The following is a 13,429-nucleotide window of genomic DNA, read 5'->3' on the forward strand; positions in this document are numbered from 1 at the left end:
GAGGGTGCTATCCTCGCAAAACATACAAAGAATGGTGCTATCATCGTTAAACATACTACAGACGGTGCTATCCTCACTAAACATACTGGGGAGTCTGTTCTCCTTTCTAACATACTAGGGAGGGTGCTATCCTCACTAAACATACTAAGGAGAGTGGTATCTTCGCCAAACATACTGGGAAGAGTGCTATCCTTGCTGAACATATTAGGGAGGGTGCTATCCTCGCTAAACATAGTAGGGAGGGTGTTATCCTCGCCAAGCGTATCAAAGAGGGTGCTCATCATTTTATTTTTTATCATTTCATTATACTTTGTCGCTGTCTTGCGTGTTAGTGCAAGGAAACAATGGCCCAACCCACCCACATACACATGTATATACATACACGTCCACACACGCACATATACATACCTATACATTTCTCCCCTATCCCTGGGGATAGGGGAGAAAGAATACTTCCCACGCATTCCTCATGTGTTGTAGAAGGCGACTAAAGGGGACGGGAGCGGTGGGCTAGAAACCCTCCCCTCCTTGTATTTTAACTTTCTAAAAGGGGAAACAGAAGAAGGAGTCACGCGGGGAGTGCTCATCCTCCTCGAAGGCTCAGATTGGGGTGTCTAAATGTGTGTGGATGTAACCAAGATGAGAAAGAAGGAGAGATAGGTAGTATGTTTGAGGAAAGGAACCTGGATGTTTGGCTCTGAGTGAAATAAAGCTCAAGGGTAAAGGGGAAGAGTATTTTGGGAATGTCTTGGGAGTTAAGTCAGGGGTTAGTGAGAGGACAAGAGCAAGGGAAGGAGTAGCAGTACTCCTGAAACAGGAGTGGTGGGAGTATGTGATAGAGTGTAAGAAAGTAAACTCTAGATTGATGAGGGTAAAACTGAAAGATGCTGGAGAGAGATGGGTGATTATTGGTGCATATGCACCTGGGCATGAGAAGAAAGATCATGAGAGACAAGTGTTTTGGGAGCAGCTGAATGAGTATGTTAGTGGTTTTGATGCACGAGACTGGGTTATAGAGATGGGTGATTTGAATGCAAAGGTGAGTAAAGTGGCAGTTGAGGGAATAATTGGTATACATGGGGTGTTCGGTGTTGTAAATGGAAATGGTGAAGAGCTTGTGGATTTATGTGCTGAAAAAGGACTGGTGATTGGGAGTACCTCGTTTAAAAAGAGAGAGATACATAAGTATACATATGTAAGTAGGAGAGATGGCCAGAAAGCGTTATTGGATTACGTGTTAATTGATAGGCGTGCGAAAGAGAGACTTTTGGATGTTAATGTGCTGAGAGGTGCAACTGGAGGGATGTGTGATCATTATCTTGTGGAGGCGAAGGTGAAGATTTGTAGAGGTTTTCAGAAAAGAAGAGAGAATGTTGGGGTGAAGAGAGTGGTGAGAGTAAGTGAGCTTGGGAAGGAGACTTGTCTGAGGAAGTACCAGGAGAGACTGAGTACAGAATGGAGAAAGGTGAGAACAAAGGAGGTAAGAGGAGTGAGGGAGGAATGGGATGTATTTAGGGAAGCAGTGTTGGCTTGCGCAAAAGATGCTTGTGGCATGAGAAGTGTGGGAAGTGGGCTGATTAGAAAGGGTAGTGAGTGGTGGGATGAAGAAGTAAGATTATTAGTGAAAGAGAAGAGAGAGGCATTTGGACAATTTTTGCAGGGAAATAATGCAAGTGAGTGGGAGATGTATAAAAGAAAGAGGCAGGAGGTCAAGAGAAAGGTGTAAGAGGTGAAAAAGAGGGCAAATGAGAGTTGGAGTGAGAGAGTATCATTAAATTTTAGGGAGAATAAAGAGATGTTTTGGAAGGAGGTAAATAAAGTGCATAAGACAAGGGAACAAATGGGAAGTTCAGTGAAGGGGGCTAATGGGGAGGTGATAACAAGTAGTGGTGATGTGAGAAGGAGATGGAGTGAGTATTTTGAAGGTTTGTTGAATGTGTTTGATGATAGAGTAGTAGATATAGGGTGTTTTGGTCGAGGTGGTGTGCAAAGTGAGAGGGTTAGGGAAAATGACTTGGTAAACAGAGAAGAGGTGGTAAAAGCTTATACAGAGGTATAAGTTTGTTGAGTATTCCTGGTAAATTATATGGGAGGGTATTGATTGAGAGGGTGAAGGCATGTACGGAGCATCAGATTGGGGAAGAGCAGTGTGGTTTCAGAAGTGGTAGAGGATGTGTGGATCAGGTGTTTGCTTTGAAGAATGTATGTGAGAAATACTTAGAAAAGCAAATGGATTTGTATGTAGCATTTATGGATCAAGAGAAGGCATATGACAGAGTTGATAGAGAAGCTCTGTGGAAGGTATTAAGAATATATGATGTGGGAGGCAAGTTGTTAGAAGCAGTGAAAACTTTTTATCGAGGATGTAAGGCATGTGTACATGTGGGAAGAGAGGAAAATGATTGGTTCTCAGTGAATGTTGGTTTGCGGCAGGGGTGCATGATGTCTCCATGGTTGTTTAATTTGTTTATAGATGGGGTTGTTAGGGAGGTGAATGCAAGAGTTTTGGAAAGAGGGGCAAGTATGTAGTCTGTTGTGGATGAGAGAGCTTGGGAAGTGAGTCAGTTGTTGTTCGCTGATGATACAGCACTGGTGGCTGATTCATATGAGAAACTGCAGAAGTTGGTGACTGAGTTTGGTAAAGTGTGCAAAAGAAGAAAGTTGAGAGTAAATGTGAATAAGAGCAAGGTTATTAGGTACAGTAGAGTTGAGGGTCAAGTCAATTGGGAGGTAAGTTTGAATGGAGAAAAACTGGAGGAAGTGAAGTGTTTTAGATATCTGGAAGTGGATTTGGCAGTGGATGGAACCATGGAAGCAGAAAAGAATCATAGGGTGGGGGAGGGGGTGAAAATTCTGGGAGCCTTGAAGAATGTGTGGAAGTCAAGAACACTATCTCGGAAAGCAAAAATGGGTATGTTTGAAGGAATAGTGGTTCCAACAATGTTATATGGTTGCGAGGCATGGGCTATGGATAGAGTTGTGCGGAGGAGGGTGGATGTAATGGAAATGAGATGTTTGAGGACAATATGTGGTGTGAGGTGGTTTGATCGAGCAAGTAATGTAAGGGTAAGAGAGATGTGTGGTAATAAAAAAGAGTGTGGTTGAGAGAGCAGATGAGGGTGCTTTGAAATGGTTTGGTCACATGGAGAGAATGAGTGAGGAAAGATTGACAAAGAGGATATATGTGTCAGAGGTGGAGGGAACAAGAAGTAGGAGACCAAATTGGAGGTGGAAAGATGGAGTGAAAAAGATTTTGAGTGATCGGGGCCTGAACATGCAGGAGGGTGTAAGGCGTGCAAGGAACAGAGTGAATTGGAATGATGTGGTATACCGGGGTCGACGTGCTGTCAATGGATTGAACCAGGGCATGTGAAGCGTCTGGGGTAAACCATGGAAAGTTCTGTGGGGCCTGGATGTGGAAAGGGAGCTGTGGTTTTGGTGCATTATTACATGACAGCAAGAGACTGAGTGTGAACGAATGGGGCCTTTGTTGTCTTTTACTAGCGTTACCTCGCACACATGAGGGGGAGGGGGTTGTTTTTCATTTGTGGCGGGGTGGCGATGGAAATGAATAAAGGCAGACTGTGAATTATGTACATGTGTATATATGTATATGTTTGTGTGTGTATATATATGTATACGTTGAGATGTATAGGTATGTATATATGCGTGTGTTGACGTGTATGTATATACATGTGTATGTGGGTGGGTTGGGCCATTCTTTCGTCTGTTTCCTTGCGCTACCTCGATAACACGGGAGACAGCGACAAAGCAAAATAAATAAATAAATAAATAAATATATATATATATATATATATATATATATATATATATATATATATATATATATATATATATATATATATATTTCGCTTTATCGCTGTCTCCCGCGTTTGCGAAGTAACGAGGAAACACACGAAAGAAATGGCCCAACCCACCCCCATACACATGTATATGCATACACGTCCACACACGCAAATATACATACCCATACATCTCAATGTACACATATATATACACACACAGACACATACATATACACACATGCACACAATTCACACTGCCTTTATTCATTCCCATCGCCACCTCGCCACACATGGAATAACATCCCCCTCCCCCCTCATGTGTGCGAGGTAGCGCTAGGAAAAGACAACAAATGCCCCATTCGTTCACACTCAGTCTCTAGCTGTCATGTAATAATGCCCGAAACCACAGCTCCCTTTCCACATCCAGGCCCCACACAACTTTCCATGGTTTACCCCAGATGCTTCACATGCCCTGATTCAATCCATTGACAGCACGTCTACCCCGGTATACCACATCATTCCAATTCACTCTATTCCTTGCACGCCTTTCATCCTCCTACATGTTCAGGCCCCGATCACACAAAATCTTTTTCACTCCATCTTTCCACCTCCAACTTGGTCTCCCACTTCTCGTCCCCTCCACCTCTGACGCATGTATCCTCTTTGTCAATCTTTCCTCACTCATTCTCTCCATGTGACCAACCCATTTCAATGCACCCTCTTCTGCTCTCTCAACCACACTCTTTCTATTACCACACATCTCTCTTACCCTTACATTACTTACTCGATCAAACCACCTCACAGCACATATTGTCCTCAAACATCTCATTTCCAGCATATCCACCCTCCTCCGCATAACCCTATCTATAGCCCACGCCTCGCAACCATATAACATTGTTGGAACCACTAGTCCTTCAAACATACCCAAATTTGCTTTGCGAGATAATGTTCTCGACTTCCACACATTTTCCAACGCTCCCAGAAATTTTGCCCCCTCCCCCACCCTGTGGCACTTCCGCTTCCATGGTTCCATCCACTCCCAAATCCACTCCCAGATATCTAAAACACTTCACTTCCTCCAGTTTTTCTCCATTCAAACTTACCTCCCAATTGACTTGTCCCTCGTTATCCTCGCTAAACATAGTAGAGAGGATACTATCCTCGCTGAACATACTAGGGAGGATGCTATCGTCGCTAAACAACAGGGAGCGTACTATCCTTGCTAAAAATACTAGGAAGGGTGCCATCCACGCTTAACATACTAGAGAGGATGCTATCCTTGCTAAACATAATGGGGAGGGTGACATCCTTACTAGACATACTAGGAGGGTGCTATCCTCGCTTAACATACTAAGGAAAGTGCTATCCTCGCTAAACATACTGGGGAGTGTGCTATCCTCGCTAAACAAACAGGGTAGGGTGCTATTCTTGCTAAACATACTAGGAGGGTGCTATCCTCGCTAAAGACACTTTTGATAGACCTATCCTAGCTGAACGTAATAGGAAGGGTCCTGACCTCGCTAAACATACTACAGAGGGTGCTATCTTTGCTAAATATATTAGGGAGGGTGCTATCCTCGCTAAACATATCAGAGAGGGTGCTATTCTCGCTAAACATATCAGAGAGGGTGCTATTCTCGCTAGACATACTCGGGAGGGTGCTATCTTTGCTAAGCATACTAGGGAGAACGCTGTCCTCGCTAAACATACTAAGGATTTTGCTATCTTCGCTAAACGTACTGGGAAGTGTGCTATCCTCGCTAAACATAATAGGTAGTGTGCTATACTTGCTAGACGTAATACGGAGGGTGATATCCTCACTAAACTTTCCGGATGAGGCTGCTCTCCTTGCTAACATACAGAGGAGGGTGCTATCCTCACTGTGCATACTGGGGAGGGTGCTATCCTCACTAGACATACGAGGGAGGGTGCTATCCTCACTAAACACACAAGGGAGGATGCTATCCTCACTAAACATACTAGGGAGGGTGTTATCTTTGCTAAACATACTAGGGAGAATGCTATCCTCGCTAAACATATTAAGGATGGTGCTATCCTCTTTAAACATACTGGGAAGTGTGCTATCCTCGCTAATCATACTAAGGAGTGTCCTATACTCGCTAGACATACTACAGAGGCTGCTCTCCTTGATTACATACTTGGGAGGGTGCTATCCTTGCTGATCATACTAGGGTGGGTGCTATCCTTGCTAAATATACTAGGGAGGGTGCTATTCCCGCTAAACATATTGGGGAGGGTGCTATTCTCGCTAAACGTACTGGGGAGGCTGGTATTCTTTCTAAACATACTAGGGAGAGAGCTATCCTTGATAGACGTAATAAGGAGGATGCTATCATCACTAATCATACTGGGGAGTGTGCTATCCTCGCTAAACATACTAGGGAGGGTGCTATCCTCGCTAAATATACTAGGGAGGCTGCTATCCTCGTTTATCATACTAGGGAGGATACTATACTCGCTAAACATGCTACAGAGGGTCCTATCCTCGCTAAACATACTGGGGAGGCTGCTCTCCTTGCTAACATACAAGGGAGAGTGCTATCCTCACTAGACATAATAGGGAGAGTGCTATCCTCTACATGCTAGGGAGTCTATCCTCTCTCTTAGTAAGTGTCGATAGCTTGTCGTTGCAGCTGTGACTGAGACCCTGGAACATAGTGACGTCAGCCACTGCTCATGAACAAATCATTACGGAGACAAAAGGTCGCTGGCTGGCTGCATAATCTTCGTGGATCATTAGGCATAATGATAAACTAGTTTAGTTATTCTTATTTTCAGGATTACTGTGATTGACTGATCGTTTCAGGCAGGAAGCGACCTCCATGAGTAGTCTGGGGTCATACACCATTATGTTATGTTCCAGATAGCTGGGACAGAGTACGGGTCAGGGTGATGGATCCAGCTGGAGTGGTCCAGACTGGTGGGACAGAGTACGGGTCAAGGTGATGGATCCAGCTGGAGTGGTCCAGACTGGTGGGACAGAGTACGGGTCAAGGTGATGGATCCAGCTGGAGTGGTCCAGACTGGTGGGACAGAGTACGGGTCAAGGTGATGGATCCAGCTGGAGTGGTCCAGACTGGTGGGACAGAGTACGGGTCAAGGTGATGGATCCAGCTGGAGTGGTCCAGACTGGTGGGACAGAGTACGGGTCAAGGTGATGGATCCAGCTGGAGTGGTCCAGACTGGTGGGACAGAGTACGGGTCAAGGTGATGGATCCAGCTGGAGTGGTCCAGGCGACACAACACGACCAGAGGAAGTGGTGACTTGCGGTCATTTACCTGGTAACATGAATGTTTCACATGAGCTGCAGGAACCTTCTGGGAACTTTTCTCGTAGTAAAGATTACGTTTCTCAGCCCATAGCACAGCACAGCACAGCTGGTCTTATCTCCACCATCGGCCTCTGTGGCAGACACAGCATGGCTCAGTCAGACCAGCAGCATCTTCAGTCCTCAAGCCTCCCGCATACATAAATGTTTTCGTAGTAGTCATCATGTTGTATGCTGCTGGCCACATAGAAGAGACCATGTTGTATGCTGCTGGCCACATAGAAGAGACCATGTATGCTGCTGGTCACATAGAAGCGATCATGTATGCTGCTGGCCACATAGAAGAGACCATGTATGCTGCTGGTCACATAGAAGCGATCATGTATGCTGCTGGTCACATAGAAGTGATGATGTTGTATGCTGTTGGATACATACCAATCGCTCCTCACCTGTGACGCTTGAACTATGCTAACCCCCCCCCCCCCCCACACTGTGGTAATGCTACAGGAATCCTTCTTTTATTTGGTCGACTCTGATGATCCATATGTGGCCGGTATGTATGTATGTATGTCATACGTAGTGTAGGTCGACGGCAGACTTGTTAGGTATTGGCAGAATATCATTACACTTGGGTTTGCCAAACATGAGGAGGACTGGCTGGGACCATCGGAGGGCACTATCATCATACCGTAATTACCTCAGAACACGTAGCCTTACGTACACCGTTGTAACTCTTGATACGTTCGTTGTACAGCCACAAGGAACATGAGCATCTGGCATTTAACAGGAGTTCCGACTTATTTCGGGAAATGATTCATAAATAAAGAAAATTTTATGTTCACAGGAACTGGTTCAAGTATGTGTTCCTTCCAGCCGGAGCTCCTCCTACATGTCTGAACTACGTCTAATGATTGGCTGGTTGTGGGGTCGTGGCCTGTGATTGGTCAAGGTTAAGTCGAGTGAGGGGAGGCCAGGCTGAGGGCGCGGCCCTCCTCAGTCAGCGGAGTGCTTACCTTCCACGCGTGTCTCTGCTTCAGGCTGCTCCCACACACACACCACCGGGTCGGGTCTGCTCGTTACTTCTCACGCAGAGAATTAACTTCTTACAAAATGGTCAGCGGAGGAGTAAGTTAACTTGACAGACACCCACTTGTATTTTGTGTTATAAGTCAAAGGTCATGATATATGACCGACTTGTACCTCTGTGGCAGCCTTGCTGCTATACGTGTATATTGTATCCGTCTGGCCGGGTACACACACAGTGTGTGGCGTCACTAACTGTTTGAGGAAACTGGAAAGTTTTGAATAACTTTACGTAGGATGATGTAAAGTTGATCAGAGGTTGCCACTGTGTACACTTGACATTTTGATTGATAAACAAATAAGTTTGTATAGATCTATTTTGGTGAGTTTAGCCGTAAGGCGAGCTTTCTTGATGATATTTTCCTCAGCTAGTTTGTCATGAACGAAGGAATCAAAACATGATTGTATATAAGCAATACACATGGTAAAGAAAATTCATGAAGGCATTTATTGTATGAAACAATATGACACCATGGACAAGAGTTTGCTTGTACGGTATTGTAATGTATGGGTCATCTGCTGGCCCACCTCATTATCTATCAGCCAAAGGTCATGATAGATATGGTATTGATTTCAATATTTGGATGAAGTAACAATAAACTAAGACTACCATAATAATGGTAAATATATTAGTACCACATACACGGTTAGCGAGCTTGCCCAGGGCAACATAGTTTCCCAAGTGAACGTAACATGTTAGCCGTTATGTTCCTGTGATGTCATTAACTTGTGCCCACTTGTATAAGTGGGAGAAGTGGTAAAGCTGGGCTGCCACTTGTATAGGTGGGAGATATGGTAAAGCTAGGCTGCCACTTAACTGGCAATCAATGTTGGAAATGTGTGTGTGTGTGTGTGTGTGTGTGTGTGTGTGTGTTTAGGGGGGGGGGGGTAAAGAGCAAGTTTAGCCGGCCACTACACTTCGCGTCTGGGACTCTATGTTAATATGATCAGGAAAGAGAATTCCACGAGAGAGAGAGAGAGAGAGAGAGAGAGAGAGAGAGAGAGAGAGAGAGAGAGAGGGGAGTGTGCTAACAAGAAATGAAAGGTGGCCATATAACTAAGATGAGGTTTATTGTCAAGACATAATTGTATGATGGAAAATTTTATCATGGATAGACATCGTCTTTAGTCCAGCAACTAGGTAATGTTGGTATAATGTAAAGCAATACCATCAGGTATATACCATCAGTTATATACCATCAGGTATATGCTATCAGGTATATACCATCCGGTATATACCATCAGTTGTATACCATTAGATATATACCATCAGGTATTTACTATCAGGTAAATACCATCAGGTATATACTATCAGGTATATACCATCAGTTATATACCATCAGGTATATGCTATCAGGTATATACCATCCGGTATATACCATCAGTTGTATACCATTAGATATATACCATCAGGTATTTACTATCAGGTAAATACCATCAGGTATATACTATCAGGTATATACCATCAGTTATATACTATCAATTACATACGATCAGGTATATACCATCAGGTATATACTATCAGGTATATACCATCAGGTATATACTATCAGGTATATACTATCAGGTATATACTATCAGGTATATACCATCAGTTATATACTATCAGTTACATACGATCAGGTATATACTATCAGGTATATACCATCAGGTATATGCTATCAGTTATATACCATCAGATACATACCATCAGGTATATAGTATCAGTTAAATACCATCAGTTATATACTATCATTTACATACGATTAGGTATATTCGAGAAACACATTAAAGATTTCAAATAACAAGAAGTTATCAGAGATGATGGTGAGGTAAATGTTGCCAGGAAGGTCCTGCCTGCTTGTGACTGTTACGATGGCAGGCAAGGCTACGTACACAATGTATACGCACGGACGGACAGACGGTTTTCATTGCTATCTCATAAGTTTTTCTGTGAATAAGATTATGAGGGACAGTGAGATAAATTCCTTTCACATTTTTCATATACAAAATAATGACAATTGCATACACGCTCATAATTCTCACATTAAGAAATACACAAATATATTGTTGCTATTTCCTTGTAAAGAGAGAAACACATTGCCTAAGCTTAGCGTGAGTCGCATTAATACTACAGTAGAGCAGACCAAGTGTCTCATAGCAAATATTATGATAACATTTGAATATGGAAATACTTAGCAAACTGTTCATATCCCACATTAGCTCCATACTACAATGTGCAGCTCTAGTTCAGTTACCACATTAGCAGGAACACAAAGATCAAGTGTACAGGAGGGCAACATAGATGGTACCGAAATTCAGAGAACCAAGTTAAAGGGAAAAGCTAGAGACGTTAACTGTGGCCAGTGTGGACAACAGAAGAGTAACTTGATGACAATCTTTTTCATGATGTAGATAGTCAGTCAGTCATCATCAGTGTTTGGAAAGATTCAATGATGGAACAGCCAGAAGCTATAACATGATATTAAGCAAGGAACTTGTTAGAAAATGTGTAAAGAAGTACCTACTTTCATAGTATGAGAGCAATAGATTAATGGGCATTAAACTTAATGTAAGACAGTGAACTGGATAGTAAACTCGTTAAAAAGTTGGATGATTGTGGAGAGTGAAAAAGATGGAGACCCTGTGTAAAGCTTCCTCCTCATGAAGTTAGTGTCAGTAGGTAATTAGGTGGTTAACGTTACTGACCATAGATCAATATCGGACAGCCTGGGTTCAGACCCGCAAGAGTTCGAAACCTGGGTGTGGCAGTCAGCCTACACGCAACCCAGGTGTTCATCCTCGTGGCTGGTCGATAAATGGGTACCTGGCTTAGGCTGGTGCGTGTGTATTTGTGTGTGGATACATACATATGAGTAAAGACTATATATATATATATATATATATATATATATATATATATATATATATATATATATATATATATATATTCTATTATACTTTGTCGCTGTCTCCCGCGTTAGCGAGGTAGCGCAAGGAAACATACGAAAGAATGGCCCAACCCACCCACATACTCATGTATATACATGCACGTCCACACACGCACATATTCATACCTTTACATCTCATCCTATACATATATATACACACACAGACATATACATATAGACACATGTGCTTCATACTTGCTGTCCTTGTTCATTCCCGTCGCCACCCCGCCACACATGAAATGACAACCCTCTCCCCTCGCATGTAGGCGAGGTAGCGCTAGGAAAAGACAACAAAGGCCCCATTCGTTCACACTCAGTCTCTAGCTGTCATGTGTGGTGTACCGAAACCACAGCTGCCTTTCCACATCCAGGCTCCACAAAACTTTCCATGGTTTACCCCAGACGCTTCACATGCCCTGGTTCAATCCATTCACAGTACGTCGACCCCGGTATACCACATCGTTCCAATTCACTCTAATCCTTGTTCACCCTCCTGCATGTTTAGGCCCCGATCACTCAAAATCTTTTTCACTCCATCTTTCCCCCTCCAATTTGGTCTCCCACTTCTCCTCGTTCCCTCCACCTCTGACACATATATCCTCTTTGTCAATCTTTCCTCACTCATTCTCTCCATGTGACCAAACCATTTCAAAACACCCTCTTCTGCTCTCTCAACCGTACTCTTTTTATTAGAACACATCTCTCTTACCTTCTCATTACTCGATGAAACCACCTCACACCACATATTGTCCTCAAACATCTCATTTCCAGCACATCCACCCTCCTCCGCACAACTCTATCTATAGCCCATGCCCACATTGTTGGAACCACTATTCCTTCAAACATACCCATTTTTGCTTTCTGAGATAAAGTTCTCGCCTTCCACACATTTTTCAACGCTCCTAGAACTTTCGCCGCCTCTCCCACCCTATGACTCACTTCCGCTTCCATGGCTCCATCCGCTGCCAAATCCACTCCCAGATATCTAAAACACTTCACTTTCTCCAGTTTTTCTCCATTAAAACTCACCTCCCAGTTGACTTGCCTCTCAACCCTGCTGTACCTAATAACCTTGCTCTTATTCGCAATTACTCTCAGCTTTCTTCTTTCACACACGCTACCAAACTCAGTCACCTGCCTCTGCAGTTTCTCACACGAATCAGCCACCAGCGCTGTATCATCAGCGAACAACAACTGACTCACTTCCCAAGCTCTGTCATCCACAACAGACTGCATACTTGCCCCTCTTTCCAGAAGTCTTGCATTCACCTCCCTAACAACCCCATCCATAAACAAATTAAACAACCATGGAGACATCACGCACCCCTGCCGCAAACCTACATTCACTGAGAGCCAATCACTTTCCTCTCTTTCTACACGTACACACGCCTTACATCCTCGATAAAAACTTTTAACTGCTTCTAACAACTTGCCTCCCACACCATATATTCTTAATACCTTCCACAGAGCATCCCCATCAACTCTATCATATGCCGTCTTTAGATCCATAAATACTACATACGAATCCATTTGCTTTTCTAAGTATTTCTCGCATACATTCTTCAAAGCAAACACCTGATCCACACATCCTCTACCACTTCTGAAACCACACTGCTCTTCCCCAATCTGATGCTTTGTACATGCCTTCACCCTCTCAATCAATACCCTTTGCCTTTGTACAATGGCACTATGCATGCATTCCGCCAAGCCTCAGGCACCCCACCATGAGTCATACATACATTAGATAATCTTACCAGCCAGTCAACAATACAGTCACCCCCTTTTTAATAAATTCCACTGCAATACCATCCAAACCCGCTGCCTTGCTGGCTTTCATCTTTCGCAAAGCTTTTTCTACCTCTTCTCTTTATCAAATCATTCTCCCTAACCCTCTCACTTTGAACACCGCCTCGACCAAAACACCCTAAATCTGCCACTCTATCCTCAAACACATTCAACAAACCTTTAGAATACTCACTCCATCTCTTTCTCACATCACCACTAATTGTTATCACCTCCCCATTAGCCCCCTTCACTGATGTTCCCATTTGTTCTCTTGTCTTACCCACTTTATTTACGTCCTTCCAAAACATCTTTTTATTCTCCCTAAAATTTAATGATACTCTCTCACCCCAACTCTCATTTGCCCTCTTTTTCACCTCTTGCACCTTGCTCTTGACCTCCTGCCTCTTTCTTTTATACATCTCCCAGTCATTTGCATTATTTCCCTGCAAAAATCGTCCAAATGCCTCTCTCTTCTCTTTCACTAATAATCTTACTTCTTCATCCCTCCACTTACTACCCTTTCTAATCTGCCCAC

The 13,429-nt window shown here is 43.4% G+C and overlaps 1 protein-coding gene across 5 annotated transcripts in view; it reads left to right on the forward strand.

Moving 5' to 3' along the window:
• Nucleotides 1-8,102: 8,102 nt before the first annotated feature.
• The window catches only part of LOC139756448 (tubulin alpha-1 chain-like), a 225,593-nt gene continuing 220,266 nt past the window's right edge, over nt 8,103-13,429 (forward strand). For all 5 annotated transcript variants that reach the window (XR_011714345.1, XR_011714346.1, XR_011714347.1 and 2 more), the window contains exon 1: nt 8,103-8,221. Coding sequence is in view for 2 of the 5 variants with exons in the window: in XM_071675903.1 (XP_071532004.1) it covers nt 8,207-8,221 (15 nt within the window). In the remaining 3 variants the exon portion in view is untranslated. The remainder of the gene's footprint in view (nt 8,222-13,429) is intronic.

Source organism: Panulirus ornatus, chromosome 21 (genome assembly GCF_036320965.1).
Source record: "Panulirus ornatus isolate Po-2019 chromosome 21, ASM3632096v1, whole genome shotgun sequence".
Classification (NCBI taxonomy): Eukaryota; Metazoa; Arthropoda; class Malacostraca; order Decapoda; family Palinuridae; genus Panulirus; species Panulirus ornatus.